At 53.5% G+C, this 19,487-nt stretch overlaps 1 protein-coding gene across 1 annotated transcript in view; it reads right to left on the reverse strand.

The window, feature by feature from the left end:
• The window catches only part of MLLT1 (myeloid/lymphoid or mixed-lineage leukemia (trithorax homolog, Drosophila); translocated to, 1), a 75,402-nt gene extending 57,985 nt beyond the window's left edge, over positions 1 to 17,417 (reverse strand). The window contains exons 1-3 of the mRNA XM_011967481.1: positions 17,352 to 17,417; positions 17,013 to 17,193; positions 5,516 to 5,598 (exon numbers count right to left, since the gene is read on the reverse strand). Of these exons, the coding sequence (XP_011822871.1) occupies positions 5,516 to 5,598; positions 17,013 to 17,193; positions 17,352 to 17,417 (330 nt within the window). The remainder of the gene's footprint in view (positions 1 to 5,515; positions 5,599 to 17,012; positions 17,194 to 17,351) is intronic.
• Between the last annotated feature and the right edge of the window lie 2,070 nt (positions 17,418 to 19,487).

The raw sequence follows: 19,487 nt of genomic DNA on the forward strand, positions 1-19,487 counted from the left end.
GATATTTGAAATCACATACCCTGTAAGAGTTTAATATCCAAAATATATAAAGAACTTCTATAACACAACAACAAAAACAACCTAATTCAAAAATGAGCAACGGGCATTCAAAAATGGGCAACTCACGCCTGTAATCCCAGCACTTCGGGAGGCCAAGGCAGATGGATCACTTGAGGATGGGAGTTCGAGACCAGCCTCGCAAACATGGCGCAACCCCATCAATGCTAAAAATACAAAAATTAGCCCGGCGTGGTGGCGGGAGCCTATAATTCCAGCTACTCGGGAGGCTGAGGGAGGAGAATCGCTTGAACCCAGGAGGCAGAGGTTGTAGTGAGCCGAGATGGCGCCACTGCACTCCAGCCTAGCCAACAGAGCTAGGAAAAAAACAAACAAAAATGAGCAATGGATATATCTAGACATTTCCTGAGAAAGAGATACGTGCAGCCAGCAAGCATGTGAAAAGATGTGAAACATCACAGGTCATCAAGGAAATGCAAATAAAAACCTCAACAGTTACAGTTCCACACCCACAAGGATGGCTATAATTTTTAAGAAACAGAAAACAAGCATTGCTGAGGATCTGGAGAAACAGGAACCCTCACACATTGCTGGTGGAACTATGACAGGGTCCAGCCACTGGAATACGGCTTAGCAGTTCCTCAGAAAGCTAAACAGAAAATTGTTGTATGAGCTGGCAATTCCATTCCTAGGTGTATACGCCCAGAGGGACTGAAAACGGGCACTCAAACAAGTACGTATACACACACACACACACACACACACACACACACACGTTCACAGCAGCACTATTCCGCATAGCAAATGGGTAGAAACAGCCCAAACATCTATCCACAGATGAATGGATAAACACAGAATGGTACAGCTGTCTCTCATTCTGCATAGATTCCATACTTTTGAATTTACCTCCTCACTGAAGTTCATTTGCAAACCCCAAACCGATACTGTCGGCTTTTACTGTCTTTTGCGGACACGCCCAGAACAGCAAAAAGGTTGAGTTGCCCAACACGCATGTTCCCAGCGGATGTCAAGCAAGACAACACCGTCCTCTTGCTTGGGAAAAACTTCACAACACACATGTATTACTTTGCAATCAGATGAGGCCCTCCAAATTCTTTTTCCTTGAGAGAAAGGAGTGATTTTTCTGTAAAAGAACATGTCACCGGCCGGGCGCGGTGGCTCACGCCTGTAATCCCAGCACTTTGGGAGGCCAAGGTGGGCAGATCACGAGGTCAGGAGATCGAGACCATCCTGGCTAACACGGTGAAACCCCATCTGCACTAAAAAATACAAAAAAAAATTAGCCGGGTGTGGTGGTGGGCGCCCTAAGTCCCAGCTACTTGGGAGCCTGAAGCAGGAGAATGGCGTGAACCCAGGAAGCGGAGCTTGCAGTGAGCCGAAATCACACCACTGCACTCCAGTCTGGGAGACAGAGCAAGACTACGTCTTAAAAAAAAAGAACATCCTACCAACAGGTCAAACAAAATGCAGCCTCAGTTAAGTTCTAGTGCCTAACACTGCATAAAGCACAATTCCTTCATTTTACAGGCGATGCCATATTCAAGGTCAAGTGCACTCACTGAGAAAGCCACACACTTATACAAGAATAGAGCTGTCTGAGAAAGCACATTTTCTGCTCTGGTCTTAGAGCCACACTCACGGGAGAAGCCAAACAACATCTTTTTCATTGCAGGAACCCTCAACCTCCTTTGGGCCCTCCGAGCTCTGAGGCTCCCTTTCTCCACTGAACTTTCTTGCCCAGATTGACTGGAAGGAGCCGATACCATTTCAACAACAAATGGATGAAATGCCCGCTGTGCCGGGCCCCGGGGCAAGTGCTGCACCTGCTGTCTCCCTCTTAATCTTCCTGACTCCTGAGAAGCAGTCGCAGCCAGAAACTCCATCTTATGGACAGACAAACTGAGGCCCAGGGGAGTGACCCACCCATGGTGACACAGTCAGGCTATGAGACTGAACCCTGGCGTGTCCACCTCCAAACTGTGGTCTCTGCAGCTCTCTCCCTACCCTGTCCAGACACACCAGCACCTCCCCAAACCCACTCCGTCACCAACCTCTGTTTACTCCTTATTCCACTTTCCCGACCTCCCACTGAGGAGTAAGCCATGGCTAACCACCAAACACAAGCCCTGGCTACACCAGGTAGAAAAACCGCTAGCAAACCCATGCACTATGACCCTGTCCCTAATCGTGTTCCGAATCCTGCAGCCATGAAGCACTCCCATCCCCGGCACCGAAACTCATCAAGCACTATCATGCTTCTAGGTCATGCCTGTCTCAGGCAATGGGTGTGTGCTTACAAAGAGCTGGTTCCAGTCCTAGCTCTGCCAACTTCTGGGGCTTGACCAAGTGACTCGGGATCCAGGATCTCCTCCACCTGTGGATGGCACACACACCCCTGCCACTGTGAGGAGGACCTGCATCCCTGGACCTTGCAGTGGGGCCACCAGTACTCCCGGTGCAGGACCCTCTACAACCACCCCAGGAAGAGGAAGTTCCCAGGCAATGGGGCACATAGCACACTGAAGCAGCTGGCTTCTGTCCTGAGAGAGGGGGAGCGCTGCAGTTCTCAGCACAGGCTCATGGCAGAACGGCCCAGCCACACGGCTTCTGCAGGAATTATTCAGACAAATAAACACCAAGAAATACGACTTAAAAAAAAAAAAAGAAAGAAAAGAAAAAACCGAAAAACTGGCCATCCTCCAAAAGGGCTCAATGAAAGCACATGCTGAGATTTGAAAAACCTGCTACATCTAAAATGGGAGAATTTTACTATATGTAAATTATACCTCGATAAACCAGACTTAAAGAAAACGTATTGGCCGGGCGCGGTGGCTCAGGCCTGTAATCCCAGCACTTCGGGAGGCCGAGGTGGGCAGATCACGAGGTCAAGAGATCAAGACCATCCTGGCCAACACAGTGAAACCCAGTCTCTACTAAAAACACAAAACATTAGCTGGGCATGGTGGTGGGCACCTGTGGTCCCAGCTACTCAGGAGGCTGAGGCAAGAGAATGGCGTGAACCCGGGAGGCGGAGGTTACAGTGAGCCGAGATCGCTCCACTGCACTCCAGCCTGGGCGACAGAGCGAGACTCCGTCTCAAAAAAAAAAAAAAAAGAAAAAAAAAGAAAAAGAAAACAATTTAACCCAACAATGTCACCGCAGGTTGCCGGAAGTACACACGCTCCTGCTGAAGGGCACTGAGGGAGCCGGCACCGCACTTGGGGCCTTTCAGAGGAACCAGGCAACAAGTGCTATAGAGGAACATGGGGTCCCATGCCCCCCATGCAACCACACGCCCCCACACCCTAAATGAAGCCCCCAGGATCCCGAAAGAGCAGGCAGGATTCAGAGAGGGCTCTCTGTCCTCTTGACACCCCCACACAGGAGAGGATGCTGGGCCCAGCAGTAACAATCCTATGGCCAAAGGGTCCCCCGCTTCCTTTCTCTACAGGGGCAGGATGCAAGGGTGGAGCCTCAGGAACTCAGGACGGAAACAGCCCTGGAGTCTGCATTTCAGCCTCAGTTGAGAGCTGCAGGACACATCAGGTGGGGCCACCTGAGCAGCAGCCACTTAGGGCCCCTGCTGCGTTGCGCATGGCGGCACCACACACTGTGGGTTTCTGCCACATTTGGGAGCGGCCAGCCTGCATCTCGCCTGAAGGTGTCCCTACTGAGCAAGGATGACAAGCAGCAAACAGCACTGGCCAGCCCCTGCCCCACCTGCCACCAAATCCATGGGCAGCCCATGGCAGAGCCAGGCAGCAGTCGGAGCCCCTTGCCTGAGGGCGCTGGGAAGTGGAATGGATGCCACCAGTCCTCAGGTGGCTGAAGGCTGTGTCAGGGACCAGACAGGTATCTGGGAACACAGAAAACCTCCCTGAGCTTGGGCACAGTGGCACGTGCCCGTAGTCCCAGCTACTTAGGAGGCTGGGAGGCTGAGGTGGGAGGATCACTTGAGCCTGGGAGGCTGAGGATGGAGTGAGCTATGATTGTACCACTGCACTCCAGTCTGGGCAACAGAGCAAGACCTTGTCTCTAAAAACAAACAAAAAAAAGCCTTGCTGGCCCAAACTGCTTCTGAACCTCAGAGGACTTTAATCTAAGTCACCCCAGAGGCGAGCTTAAACTGCCCACACAGACGGTGGCCCCACAAGCCACCCGCTAGAACACCAGTGCCTGGGCTGCGGAGCACCTTCCACGGACAGGCTCGAGCAATCCCCTCAACCGCCCCAAGAGGGGGCTGCTGTTCTCATTCCCCTTCCGCACGCTTACCGGATGGAGCTGGGGAGACTGGGAGCCCAGGGATACACCTGGCAGGGGGGTGGCCCCACAGGCCCAAGGGCCGGGACCACTCACCCCCCAGAAGGCCCACTTGCAGGCAGGTTCGGCTTTTCTCCCAGTGGGGCCTCAACTCCAACAAAGCCTCAGAATGACCTAGGTTTCTGTGAACTGGACCCCGGGCGAGGCCTTGCATCTGAAATTGGCCAAGGTGCACCGGCTGAAATGTCACCCGGCTCCTAGGAGGGCCGCATGCCAAATGCCTCTCCTCAAGGCCCTTAGTGCCAGGGGGTTTGTGGAAAAGAGGAACGGCAGCCATGCGGCCCGGCACGGCCAGGTACAAACCAGGGACTCAGTAACCAAGCGGGCCGGCGTCCACAGGCCTCCCAGGGACACCTCCTTCCCCAGCGCTGCCTCCATGCCAGTCCAGCTGCACTTGTGGGAAAGCAGCCGGCGGTGGACAAGCCACGAGCCAGGAAATGTCACCGCTGGCCCTGTGGTGACGCCTGGGAGGAGGACCAGGGGCAGGCTCTGAGTTGTTTTAACTATTAGGCCAAGAAAAAAAAAAAAAAGGTGAAAAACTACAGATGAAAGAAAATGGAAACAAAACCCCCGCAGTCCCACCACCCAGATGACGCAGACGACCGGCGCTAACATTCCGGATGGAGGTAACTCCAGATGACGCGGATGACCCGCGCTGACATTCTGGATAGAGATAACTCCTTTTTCCTTTAAGTTTTATATATGTAGTTTGCTTCGTTAATTCTGAAGCTCATCAAAGATTCTGCCCAGAAGACGCACCATAATCGAACTGTAATCAGATATTTAAGCTATTTCTCGATCTCAGTCACTACACATGGCCTGGATATTAACCCTCTAGGACCATCGAGGAAGCTGGTCCTGACAGGGGATGTCACTGTCGGCACATTTTCCAGGCAACTGGACAGGAGGTGGCCCAGCAGCTCCCCGAGAGAAGCGGACCAAGGGGCACGCCCACCTGCTGTCACGAACCCACCTGTGTCCTGGCCCCTGATGTCCCCAGGAATGGAGATGGCGACCAGCACTCCCCGCAGCCCTCACTGGAACGCCTGTGCATGGGCAGCGGCCAGGTCTCCGGCCTGTTTTGTGAACTGCCGTGGCACCTGGAGCAGGGGCTCCCACAGAGAGGCGACCTGCCTGCTCCCCTCAGGGATCCTACCTTGTTTTTGAAGTGCACCTCGATGGGCATGATGAAGCCAGCGTACCCCGACTCCTCTACTTTGTAAGGGGGCTCCTTGCACACTAAAAAGAAAAGGAAGAAACACACGCATCAGCTTCCTGCCTGTTTCAGGCCCGGTCGCCAGCAGCAGTACTGCACCCCTCAACCCCACCACCTCCTCCCAGGGGCTTGGCTGGCCTCGCAGGGGGTGGCTTTTCAGTAGGTTGAGCCCCCGTGACAGGGTTGACTTCCACGGCAAAGGGATCTTAGGTATACAACAGCAGGGAAGAGGAGGAGAAAGGAGACTCAGCCACCGGTGTGGTCAGCAGAAGTGAGAGGAAACATTAGCCTGCCATTGGGGCCCTTGCGCCTGCAGAGGACGAGGAGGCTGAGGCCAGAGAAGGCTGCACAAGTTGACCCAACTCAGGTCAATGTCGGTAAGTGTGGCCTGGGTGAGACATGAAACCCAGCAGGCAGGGCCACACACTCTACTGTCACCACCTCCAGCACGGGGGCTGGGCACCTGCTGCGCCACGGATGCACACGCTGGGAGATGGGGGAGCCCCAGGCGGCTGGGACCCTCCTCCTGGGTTCCAGTTTAGCACCTAATAAAAGCATTCCAAAGCGGCATGAACAAAACCCCACTGAACCCAGAGATTAAAAAAGATTAAAAAAAAAAAAAAAAAAAGGCTGGACATAGTGGCTCACACCTGTAATCCCAGCACTTTGGGAGGCTGAGGCGGGCAGGTCACTTGAGGTCAGGAGTTCGACACCAGCCTGGTCAACGTGGTGAAATCCCATCTCTACTAAAAATACAAACATTAGCCAGGCATGGTGGCAGGCACCTGTAATCCCAGCTACATGGGAGACTGAGTCAGGAGAATCACTTGAACCCAGGAGGCAGAGGTTGCAGTGAGCCAAGATCGCACCACTACACTCCAGCCTGGGTGACAGAGTGAGACTACGTTTCCAAAACAAACAAGCAAACAAAAACTACGCTTAGTGCCTCATGCTTGTAATCCCAGCACTCTAGGAAGCTGAGGCAGGAGAATCACTTGAACCCAGGGGTTTGAGGCCATCCTGGGCAACACAGTGAGACCCTGTCTCTGTAAGAAATTAGCCAGGCGTGGCGGCGTGTGCCTGTGGTCTCAGGGGCTACTCGGGGGGCTGAGGCAGGAGGATTGCTTGATCCAGGAGGTATGATCGTGCCACTGCACTCCCGCTTGGGTGACAGAGCAAGACCATGTCTCAAAAAAAAAAAAAAAAACTTGAAATAAACAGCAAAATATATGTAAAATAATCTCCTATAATCTCATCCCCCAGAATAAACCATCAATGTTTTGACCCGTATGTTATTACTGGGAAAGCACCATGGAAGCAGTGTCTTCTCACTTTAAGAAAAAATCTAGAGCCGTAGAGATCAAATCCCGCGTCCCTCGCTTCTCCCTCTAGGTGCAACTACGACTGGGAGACAGGAAAAAATCCTGGCCACTGTGTGTCGGTTTTTTCCCCACTTTACTGAGGTCTGGTTGACAGGTTAAGAAGCTGCATGTATTGAATGCCCACCTCTAGATGAGTTTGGGGACGTGTGTACATCTGTGAAACCATCACCACCACCAAGGCCGTGAACATATCCATCACCTCCCAAAGTTTCCTTCTGCTCTCTCTCACTGTTTTTGTCTTTGAAGACCACTGAGTTGCTCTCTTAGCAATTTCAGTGTATGCTACAGTATTGTCAGCTATCGGGACTCTGCAATACAGCAGATCCAGAACTTACCTTGCAAAACCGAACAACGGTACCTTCTGACTGTCACCTCCCCGTCCCCCAGCCCCTGGCAGCCACCCTCCTACTCTCGGCTTCTCTGAGTGTGACTGTTTTAACTGCTGGATGTGTGTGAGATCATGCAGTCTCTGTCTTCTGGGTCTGCCTTTCTTTGTTTGCTTGTTTGTTTTTCTGAGACGGAGTCTCGCTCTCCCCCTGGCTGGAGTACGATGGTACGATCTCGGCTCACTGCAACCTTCGTCTCCCGGGTTCAAGCGATTCTCCTGCCTCAGCCTCCTCAGTAACTGCGCCCAGTCAGTCTGGCTTCTTTCACTTAGCATAATGCTCATTGCTAAAAATCTTCATACACACATATTTGCACTAGTAAGGTAATTCTTAAGTGCGTGAGAAATTGCTAGAAAACTGGCTGGGCATGGTGGCTCACGTCTGTAATCCCAGAACTTTGGGAGGCCAAAGTGGGCGATCATCTGTAGTTTATCACCCAGGCGGAGGCAGGAGAATTGCTTGAATCCGGCAAACAACATCTATCAGGAGGGTAGGTTTGGAGTGATGACCTGGGAACCTCGAAGACAGGGCTGACTGGACAGCCTTGAGCAGGGCCCCTGCCTACATGCCACGTCTGTGCAAGGCTTGCTCAACTGGACCGAGGTGGGCACAGCCTCCCCAGAGACCAACGGTAGCCCTGGCTGCCCTGCTGGGAGCTCTGAACACCACTGCCTGACATCAGGGTCTGCACACGAATCAAAAACACACTCCCAAACGACAGTAGAGACGACATCCGCTCCATTCACTCATTCACGCCCCACTGTCTGTGTCAGACAGAGTCAGAGGCTGGGATGATCAAAGAGGCCAAGAAGATGCCCCTGACTGGCCGGGTGGCTCACGCCTGTAATCTCAACACTTTGAGAGGCCGAGGCGGGCGAATCACGAAGTCAGGAGTTCCAAACTAGCCTGACCGACATGGTGACACCTCGTCTCTACTAAAAACACAAAAATGAGCCGGATGTGGTGATGCACACCTGTAATCCCAGTTACTGAGGAGGCTGAGACAGGAGAATTGCTTGAATCCGGGAGGCAAAGACTGCAGTGAACCGAGATCGCACCACTGCACTCCAGCCTGGGCGACAGAGCGAGATGCCCCTGGCCTTCAGTGCTTACTCCCGGGGGAGTCATCGCCCTCAGACCAATGCTCGCCCTGTGGTGAGGAGCAGCCCCGCCTGCAGGGCACTCTGGCTCTACAGGGAGCACCTGCAGCCTGAGGGAGGCCGGCCTAGGCGCCTGCGCCCCAGTGTCCATTCCACTCTCCTTCCCACTCCTCTGACATCCTGCCAGGATGGTGGACAGGGGACCTCCAATGATGAGGCCCACCCCACACCAACCCCCCTCCACACACCAGTCCCCCTGCCACCTTCTCCTGCAACTCGCCACTCAGGACTCAGCTGCCCACCACTGGCCCTAGACCCCAGTCCACTGCAATCCTCTCCGGAGGCTCACCTGAGGTCAAGTGCTAGCAAGTCCACCCCAAAGCCCCTCTGGAATTCGGCCCTGCCCCGGTGCCATGCCTCTCTCGTCCAGCCTCAGGCTCCTTCCGAGGCACCTTCTGCACTGGCAATGACCAATCCTCTGACTGTGCCCACTGAGGGAGGGCTCCCCACTGTCCTATACAACCCGCAAGGTGCCTTCCGCCTCAGCTCTGTGCAGCCCAGCACCAGATCCCACGATCCAGCCACACTGAGCCTCTCAAATTCCCAGCTCACTTCCTCTGGGAGCCCTGCTCTGAGCCCCCACAGGCTCCCCGGTGTCCTGTACCCCTCCACCGCAGGACTTCCGTGCTCACTTTGCCTGTCTCCCTCCATCCCCACCTCTAGACGATAAGCTCCATCTCACCGAGTGTGACATCCCCAGGGCCTGAAATGGAACCTAACACTTCCTTTCGGAAGCATCTTATATCCCTTAAACACTGCCAAGCTGGTCTAAAGTGCAGCAGGGGGTCGGGCGCAGTGGCTCACGCCTGTAATCCCAGCACTTTGGGAGGTTGAGGCAAGTGGATCACTTGAGGCCAGTTCGAGACCAGCCTGGTCAACATGATGAAAACCCGTCTCTAATAAAAACACAAAACTTAGCTGGGCATGGTGGCGCATGGCTGTAATCCTAGCTACTCGGGAAGCTGAGGCAGGATAATCGCTTGAACCCGGGAGGCAGAGGTTGCAGTAAGCGAAGATTGCGCCACTGCACTCCAGTCTGGGTAACATAGTGAGACTCCATTAAAAAAACTAATAAATAAATAAAGTGCAGTATGGGGCCACACACCTGAAAACTTAATCTGAACCTGGGAAGGAAAGTGGAGGCAGAACAGAGGAAGGGTGGCCTGTCCCCAGCAGAGGAGGCGCGGGCATGGGCAGTGGCCTGGGATTTGCTCTCAGACTCCACCCATGCCCCGTCCTCTCCCCACCCACCCATAGTCTGAATCCCACCCAGCCACAAAGGCCCACAGCAGGGCCACCTCCTTCGAGAAACAGACTCCATGTCCCTCGGCCTCTGACTTCCAGGTCACATGCTTCCCAAATCTACTGTCACATCTTATCTCATGGTCCCCACCCCTTCAAGGAAGGAATCCTGTCCTGTGACGGGTACTCCAAACCTAGAGAACTTCAATCCCCCCAGACAGTGCCAAGAGGGACGGCAGTCGGCCAAGCGCCGGGGATAGTCTTCAGTCCAACGGGGGAGACCAGGGAGACGCACCGGCCCACTCTGCTGCCTCAGAGCCCACAGGAATCAAGAGGACAGGAATAAGGCCGTGAGAGTGACGGCAGGAGGGAAGAGGTCTGAGCCACCTGCGAGTTTCTGGAAGGCAGAAGTCGGACGAGGACACGCTGGGCAAGGGGCAGGATGAGGAGGTGACGGCTCAGAGTCTGCTACGGGGGCGCCGTAGGGCAGGGACAGCCACTGGTGCCAGAAGGCTGAAGGTCCTGGACTGGCTGAGCAGAGGGCAGGAGTGAGGATGAAAGCTGGGAGAGGGAAAGGGAGCACGGTGGGGGAGGAGGGTGGGAGCAAGAGAGTGAGGGCCTGAGCTTCTTCCTGAGGTGACAGCAATGTTTTGGAATTAGACAGCGATGATGGAATCAGTGGTCATGGCCGCACAACTATGTGAATATACTGAACACGCTAACTGTACACATTACAAGAATGAATTTTATGATGCGTAAATTTTATCTCCATAAAGCGGTTATTAAAAAAAACAAAAGAGCAAACTGAAAGGCTGCGCTGGGGACAGGAGCCCTGGGATCCCTCCCTCCTGCCCATCCTCCCTCCCGCCCATTCCCCTCCCCGCGCCCTCCCCCGGCCCAGGAAGTTTCAGGTTTCCCTCTGGGAAAATTGAGATGACTCCGTGTCTCAAGGAGCCAACGATCTGGGGGAAGCTGAAGCTTGCAGCGTGGAAACCAGACCCCAAGGAAGGCCTTACTCATTAGGAAATCAGGAGGCCTGAGAGCCTTCAGGTCTGTGGATGAGCGGAAACCACCCTCCCAGCACAGAACGCTCAGGAGCTCCCACCAGGAGGAAAGAGCCCGAGGAGACAAATAATTTGGAGACCCCAGAGAGCTTGACAAAAAGAAAGTAAAAAAAATAAAAACCGAGAGTCAATGTCCTCAGATTCAAGGAGATATACATCCAACAACAACAAAAAAATAAGATATTTCTAACAGGGAAAATTACAGCCAGGCACCACAGCTCACACCTGTAATCCCAGGCACTCTGGGAGGCCGAGGTGGGAGGATCACTTGACACCAGGAGTTCAAGGCTGACCTGGACAACGTTCTCTACTAAAAATACAAAAAATTAGCCAGGCGTGGTGGTGCGCACCTGTCACCCCAGCTACTCGGGAGGCTGAGGCACGAGAATCACTTGCACCCGGGCAGCTGAGGTTGCTGTGAGCCAAGACAGTGCCACTGCCCTCCAGGTGACTGAGCAAGACTCAGTTTCAAAAAAAGAAAAAAGAAAACAAGAAATAAAATGAGGATCCCAGAAAGAAGAAAAGAGAGGAAATAAACAGATGGAAGGAAACTGTCAAATAAATAGAAGGAAACTTTCAGAGCTAAAATGAAGGACACTCAAATGTCACAAAACATAGTGAACAGCAGCAAAAAAAAAAAAAAAAAAAACACATGATATCATAAAGCAAACGTCCTAAAAACATCCTAAATGTTTCCACAGAAAAAAACAGGTCACGTGTAATGGGATGAGGACCAAATGGCATCAGACTTTCCAGAAGATACTAACACAACGCCTCCACAGCGCTAAGTGATACGTGCTCCCAAAACATCTGGGAGCAGGAGTGTCGTGAACTTGGGATTTTTCAGACTTTGGAATATTCGCATTCCACTGGTTCAGCATCCCTAACCCGAAAATCTGAAATCCAAAATGCTCCAGTGAGCATTTTCTAAGCATCATGTCAGCACTCAAAAAGTTCTGAATTGACCGGGTGCGGTGGCTCCCGCCTGTAATCCCAGCACTTTGGGAGGCCGATGGGGGTGCATCACCTGAAGTCAGGGGTTCAAGACCAGCCTGATCAACATGGAGAAATCCCATCTCTAATAAACATACAAAATTAGCCAGGCAAGGTGGTGCATGCCTGTAATCCCAGCTACTCAGGAGGCTGAGGCAGAAGAATCGCTTGAACCTGAGAGGCAGGGGTTGTGGTGAGCCAAGATCGTGCCATTGCACTCCGGCCTAGGCAACAAGAGCGAAACTCCATCTCAACAACAACAACAAAAAGTTTTGGATCTTGGCCAGGCACGGTGGCTCACGCCTGTAATCCCAGCACTTTGGGAGGCCGCAGCGGGCGGATCGTGAGGTCAACAGATTGAGATCATCCTGACCTACATGGTGAAACCCCGTCTCTCCTAAAACTACAAAAATTAGCCAGGCGTGTTGGTGGGGGCTTGTAGTCCTAGCTACTCAGGAGGCTGAGGCAGGAGAATCGCTTGAATCCGGGAGGTGGAGGTTGCAGTGAGCCGAGAACGCGCCACTGCACTCCAGCCTGGGCAACAGAGTGACACTCCGTTTCAAAAAAAGTTTTGGATCTTGAGCCGGGCATGGTGGCTCACGCCTGTAATCCCAGCATTTTGGGAGGCCGAGGCGGGAAGATTTTAAGCCCAAGAGTTCAAGACCAACTTGGGCAACATGGTGAAATCCTGTCTCTACAAAAAATAAAAAAGCTGGGCATGGTGGTGGGCCAGTAGTCTCAGCTACTTGGGAGGCTGAGGCAGGAGGACTGCTTGAGCCCAAAGGTTGAGGCTGCAGTGAGCTGTGATCACAACACTGCACTCCAGTCTGGGTGGGTGGCAGAGCGAGATTCTGTTTCCAAAAAAAAAAAAAAAAGTTTTGGATTTCGGATTTTCAGCTCAGGGATTCTCGATCTGTAATTCGCAAACCACAAAATTACACCCAACCAACCCACCATTCCACTGTGAGAAGAGAATGGTGGCATCTTCAAACATGCTAGGACTCAAAGGGTTTACTGCCCACATGTCTGTCTGTCTTTTTTTTTTTGAGACTGAGTTTCTCTCTGTCACCCAGGCTGGAGTGCAGTGGCATGATCTTGGCTCATTGAAACCTCCGCCTCCCAGGTTCAAGCGATTTTTCTGCCTCAGCCTCCCGAGTAGCTGGGATTATAGGCGCCCGCCACCGCCCCTGGCTAAATTTTTGTAATTTCAGTAGAGATGGGGTTTCGCCATGTTGGCTAGACTGGTCTTGAACTCCTGACCTTAGGTGATCCACCTGCCTCGGCCTCCCAGAGTTCTGGGATTACAGGTGTGAGCCACTGAGCCTGGCCAGAAATGTCTTAAGCAATTAATCTCTTGGGATATTACTTGAGAAACTGCTCTACCAAAACGAGAAAATAAATCAAAACGAGAAAATAAACCAAAACATAGGCCAATAAACAAACCACCTCAGGAGAGCAGGAGAGAAAAGGCCCAGGGTGGTGGCTAATGGGGTGGCTGGAGAACAGTCCACTGTAATCAGAGAAGGAAGGCACAGAGAAGCAGCATGAAACACTCAGAGGACTTCACAAAACAAACAAGCCAGAAGGCCAGGTGAGGCGGCTCACACCTGTAATCCCAGCTACTCCTGAAGCAGAGGTGGGAGGACTGCTTGAGCCCAAGGAGTTGGAGTCCAGTCTGGGCAACAACATAGCGACACCCCATCTCTAAAAGAATTTTTTTTTTTTTGAGACATAGTTCGCTCTGTCGCCCAGGCTGGAGTGCACTGGCATGATCTCGGCTCACTGCAACCTCCGCATCCCGGGTTCAAGCGATTCTCCTGCCTCAGCCTCCTGAGTAGCTGGGACTACAGGCATGAGCCACCACAGCCGGCTGATTTTTTTGTATTTTTAGTAGAGACAGAGTTTCAGCATATTGGCCAGGCTGGTCTTGAACTCTTGACCTCAGGTGATCCACCCATCTCGGCCTCCCAAAGTGCTGGGATTACAGGCATGAGCCACCATGCCCAGCCAAAAAAAAAAGCCACAGAATAAATGAAATGATTGAGAGAATGGGGGGGAATGAAGGTATTGATAAAGACACAACACAAAAAGGAGAAGTAAGGGGGGACTCCAAAAGCCACAGACCAAATGTGAAACAAGCTAAAATAGGGCCAAATTTTAACCAAAAATGACCAAAAAGAACCCGTTTGCCATGGACCTGACTTGGAGCCTCCTCCCTGGAGTGGCCCAGAGTTCGGGAAACGGGAAAAAGAGGCTGAATGAAGTCCTGCCGTCCCAACCAGCCTGACGGTGGCAGTGTCAAACACGTCAACGCTGCCTACTGCTAGTTCCCAACTCTTACAGTCAATCTACAGCCGGGGAGTGAAGGTCTTGGTCTTCATCAACAAGCTTAACAACGTCCAGTGTAGCCTCAAAAGGAGGGGTGCAGCAGGGTCAAAAAAAGACAGGGTACTGGTGGCCTTGCCTTCCTCAGTGGAGAGTCAGAAAACACTAACAAAAGCTGATCAGGTGCAAGGGTCCATTCAGTCATCAAACACTTAGTAAGCACCTACTGTATCCCTGCAGGCACCGAGCATGTAGCAGCAAACAAAACTGATAGAAACCTCTTACTTGGGGTGGGGAGAGGGATGGACAAGATAAGGAAGTAATATGTACAAGATGTTAAGATGGTGCTAAGGAGAAAACCAAAGCAGAAAAAAAAGGCTAAGAAGCATATGGCTGTGTGGGTGTATTGGGCAAAGAAACTGCGAGTTAGCCCAGGCAGCCAGAGGACTCCCTAAAAAGGGTGACGTGGGACTCTGCTGTGAAGGATCCCAAAGGTAAACAGGCTCACATCATCATTCAGAGTCACAAAGACGACCAACGCAAAAGCGAGTCACTGGACTATTAAAAACTTAGAGAAGACAGTGGGTAAAAGGGGGTACTTTGGGATAAATTCTAACCCTTCAAGCCGGTAAATCAGTAAGTATTGTCTACATTTTCAAGAAATAAGAAGCAAATGAGCTGCTGTGAAGACAGTCCAGAGAGAGCTACGAAGATGGCCCCGGGGAGGGAGGACTAAGGAGGCCAGGAACAGCAACTTTGTACCTTACATGTTTCTGCCCAGTTTGATTTGTGATAATGTAAGCCGCCTCGGAAGTAAAAGATACTTTTTAAGTACCTCAAGTATCATTCCAGAGGCTGGAGTGCTTTGAGAGGTTCACTCCCTCTCTCAAGTTTTATTCAGTGCTACACCGTGTGAGCTGGGAGTTTACTTTCTGATACATTTGATGCGGCTGCTATCTGTCTCCAGGCCCCACAGACAGACTACAACAAACAGGGCTCAGTTACTAATTTAAAGGCTGCCTACAAACTGACACTGAAGCCTGGCATGGTGGCACGCGCCTGCCAGGAGCTCAAGGCCAGCCTGGGCAACATAGCGAGCGAGACCCCATCTCTTCAAAAACAAACAAAAAACAAAAAACCAACCCTTGAGAGTGAGCCCCACTCATGACCCCATCTTCCAGGTACCTGGAGCTTGGAGAAGGTGCTGTGTCAACATGGTGGGGAGCAAAGGTGAAATCAACAGTCTCAAAGTGGATGGAAATCAGCGTCCAGGGCCCATCCCTCAGCTCCGGGGACAGAGAAAAGGGGAGTGGGGGAGGGGTTGGTGAAGGAGAAGTGGAGTGGATGCCGCCAGAGAAAGGAAAGAGGGCCTGGTGCAGGAGGGGCAGCCAGGCTTCTGCTCTGCCGACGTGGCGCGAAAGCAGCCACAGGCGACACCCACGCGAGCGGGCATGGCCGTGCACCAATAAAAACAGGCCGCACTGGCAGTGGCCGGACCCAGCTCACGGGCCAGCCTGCCCACCCTGCGGTAAGCACAGGCAGCAGCCTGCCCCCTGGGCCCATCTCCCTGTCTGCACAAGAGGGCTGAGGCGAGAAGAAAACGTGATCCTGCGCACGAAGGGCTGGGCAGGAAGTGCTCGATAGATGGCACGTGTCCCCACAATTAGGAAGCGCTTTATAAATATCTGCCGCTGTCAGGAGCCTCCGCGGCCACCCTCTAAGAGGCTTAGAGAGGGAGGAAGGAAAAGGGGAGAAGGTGAAGACTCAGGAAAGGAGAAATGCAGAGGCAAAGGGGAGCTGCAGGCTGAGGGAATCGGAGGTGAGCATCCCTTCAGAATGAAAAGCTTCTACTGCAGTCAACGCCCGTCACTTCCCCACTAGGCTGCAAACCACTCACAGGCTCAGGGCCAGGGTCCCGGCTCCCAGGAAGCTCCTGCTTCAACCTAAGCACACCCACGCTTGTGCGCGGCTCACCTCCTGTGGCCCCTGGAGTTCCCAGGACCCCCATACTGCAGGGTAGAGGGGTCACCAGCCCAGCCAGGGCTCTCCTGACCCTGAAGCGCTTCGCTACAGCAAGTCCCTCATTCCTTTATCAACACATCACTCAAGAAGTATTTCTCGAACCCCTGTGATGCGCCAGGCCCCGGGCTTCACACTGGGGACTCAGCGGTAAGAAAAGCAGATGCGGCCCCAGCCCTGATGGCGCTCCCCAGACCACCACCTCTCTCTCCAGTTCCACACCACAGTCTTCCCCTGGGGCTCCCTTCCCCAGGAGGGCTTCCCTGATCATAAATTGGGTGAGTTCCTGCCTCTGCCCCGTCACACTGCACCCTCAGGAAGGCCAGGGCCCCCACGCCACAGGTGGAGGCGTTGACAGAATACACGACTGAGGCACTCGTGCTGAACCAATGACAGTCTGAGGCTTGAAGGGAGAGGGAAGACACGGAAGAGAAAAGACAGTGGTGACATGAGCTCCTGCATTCTTTCTGCCCCAAATATTCGGAATTCTTCACACAGCACCCCCAAGCAAACCTAGGGCCAGTCGGCAACTTTCTGATCACTCACCAGCTGGCTGACTTCACCTTTCCCACCCGTGCCCACCTGGCTGTGCTCCCTGGCTGCTTCCCAGAGCCCGGGTCTAAATCACGACACGACAGACCGCCACCACCTCCTTCAGTTTTTCCTACAACTAACTCAACAGCTGGAGGTGACGCGGCTCCAATGCCCCCACACCGAGGGACGCAAGCCAGAACCTCACGGACGCAAGCCGGAACCTCACGGTTGGGGGGTCCTGCTGCTCCTGAGGGAGGGGTGGAGCCTGGCCTTGGGAGGAGTGGAGTCAGACGGGTCCGTGCTGTGGGCACTCAGGGCTTGGGGCCACTCACCGCGTCTGGGCTTGGGGAAGCTGTCGTGCAGCCAGAAGACCACCTTCTCCACGAAGTGCTGGATGTCACATTGCTCGGGGCCGCGGACAAACACCATCCAGTCGTGAGTGAACCCCTCCGTGGTGGGCTTCTTGCGCAGTTGGGCACGGTGCCCCAGCTCTAACCTCACCTGGACGGTGCACTGGAGGGAGAGAGAGGTGGGGAGACCAGGTCAGCACACGGCTCCAAGCAGGGGACTATCCCCTCATCCGCAGAGAACTTTCGATAAAGACCTCCAGCAGTGCTATACGCTCTCAACCCAGTGAGGAGCACACAGACAGCTTCCTAGCGTGCCAGCACCTTGCCGCGGACGCCCCGTGCCTTCTCCCCTCCGTACTCCCACGCAGCCCCTGCGTCTCCTCCCATCCACCCCCTCATCCTCAGTTCCACCCGCACAGCCTCCTCACCAGTCCCCAGCTCAGCCCAGCTCACTCCTGCCTCGGGGCCACTGCACTGGCCTAGGATGCTCTGCTCCTGAGACTTCCCAGGCTGGCGCCTCTTGTCACTGGGCTCTCAGCTGGACTGTGCCTCTGCAGGGAAGCCTCCCCTGACCACCGATTCGAAAGCATCCACCACCACTCCCATCACTCTTTATCATAGAGGATGCTCTTCCGAGCACTTGCATTATCAAAAGTCATCTTGCGGATGGCTGTCGGTGTCTCTGCCACCTAAGCTTGTTGACACCAGCATTTTCATTCCCACGCACGCATCACAGCGCCTCCCGGAGGCCCCTCTCCTTCCCCTAAGTCATCAGCTACAACACTGGCTTTCAGTTTCAAGAGCAGAATGGGAGGTTCCCGAGGAGAAGGTAGAGGCCAGCCTGCGGCCCCCTGGTGACTAGTCCCAGGTGGACCCTTGGCCTGGGCAGCCCAGCCCCCTCCGCTGAGCGAATGTCATGTCTGACACTTAGGTCTGAAATACAAGGCAGCGCAGGCCAGTTCCACGCTACTGAACACAAAGCCGCATGCCTTCAAAGCACTCTTCATACCTAGGTTGGCCAAAACCACCAACCGGGAGCCTACAGTAAACATCCACCCTGCTTTGTAAAAACCTCCCCGGACTTTTCAGATACGGCCCTGACACCTACTATCAAATACAAGAATGTTACAAAATAAAGCTGCGGCCAAGTACACACTTGCTTCTAAGTGCTGAGATAGCCGGGAGACAGCCAGACCGTGGCCTGAGTCCCACGCCCTCGCCCGACAGAGCCGCCCTCCCGGGCCCCAGACCAGACAGCTCCCATCTGTGCCTTTCCACGCCATCGTTCGGCAACTGGCCAGGTGTGTCCCAGTGGCTGCAATCCCTCCGGTACCTGTCTCTTCTTTGGCATTCCGAGGCCCCGTTCAGACCCCGCCACCTGGCTGAGTGCCCCAGCGCCTGGCCGGCCTCCCTCCCTCTCCGTCCCCCTCTCTGAGCTCTCAGTTGTCACGCGATTGGAGCCGCTGGGGCAGGCAGATCCTATTGCCCCCACCCCCGCCCGCCATGTTAAAGCTTTCCAAGGCTTGTCACTCCCTCAGCAGGAAGCCCGAGCCCCGTGTACATCTTCCATGCGTGTATTTCCTCAAGTCTGAGACACTCGTCTCTTTTCACGTCCTAACCCTTTTGAAGTCAGAGTCCAGCGTGCACCCACAGGAGCACACGTGCACACACACAGAAGCTGCGCCTCAGTTGGTGGCGCTGTCTTGGTATCTCAGAGTCCCGGAACTGAGGAAATGCAGGAAACGCACACATTCCAGCTCAATCCTACAGCCAGCCCCAGACACACCAGGAACATCCACTCCATCTCTCTTCATCTCTTCTAGTGCCGCAGCCTGGGTGCCCTAAGCTCGTTTCAAAACCCTACTCATCTTGAGTCCTGGCTCACACACCGCCCTCTTTCCAGGGCCCTTTCTGGTAGCCACGCTGGAGAGCAACCCTGAGTCCCCACCGAAGCCTGTGGGCAGCTCCACGGGAGCCCATTCATCCCATCCCCCGCTCCTGGGAGTTGGCGGCAGCCCCCAGGGCCCCTGTGAACTCTCTGAGAGCAGGGACTACCTCTCATTCGTCCTCTTAGCCTCTATCTTGAAACCACGGGACAGGAGGCCTGGACGATGCTGGATTAATTAAACCACAGAGCCTCTCAGGTCAGGGAGTTCTGAATGCTGCTTTCGGAGAGGGCAGGGCCACGGTGGCAGATAAGGACAGGCCAGTTCCAGCGTGTGGAAGAACTGGCTGGAGGGGCTGAGGGTTCTGCGCGCACAGCAAGTTAGGTATAAGAAATGAGGAAGAGGTGTGCAATTTGTATTTGGCAACTTAAAAAGTAAATTAAAACATGTACATGATATAAATACACAATTTTTATTTGTCAACTAAAAATTAATTTTTAAAAGGAAATGGGGCAGAGGGGCTTCCCTTGGCTCAGGACGATTATCCCTCTGGAGTTCCCTGGGAAAAGAG

This window comes from Mandrillus leucophaeus, unplaced genomic scaffold (assembly GCF_000951045.1).
Source record: "Mandrillus leucophaeus isolate KB7577 unplaced genomic scaffold, Mleu.le_1.0 Scaffold8, whole genome shotgun sequence".
Classification (NCBI taxonomy): domain Eukaryota; kingdom Metazoa; phylum Chordata; class Mammalia; order Primates; family Cercopithecidae; genus Mandrillus; species Mandrillus leucophaeus.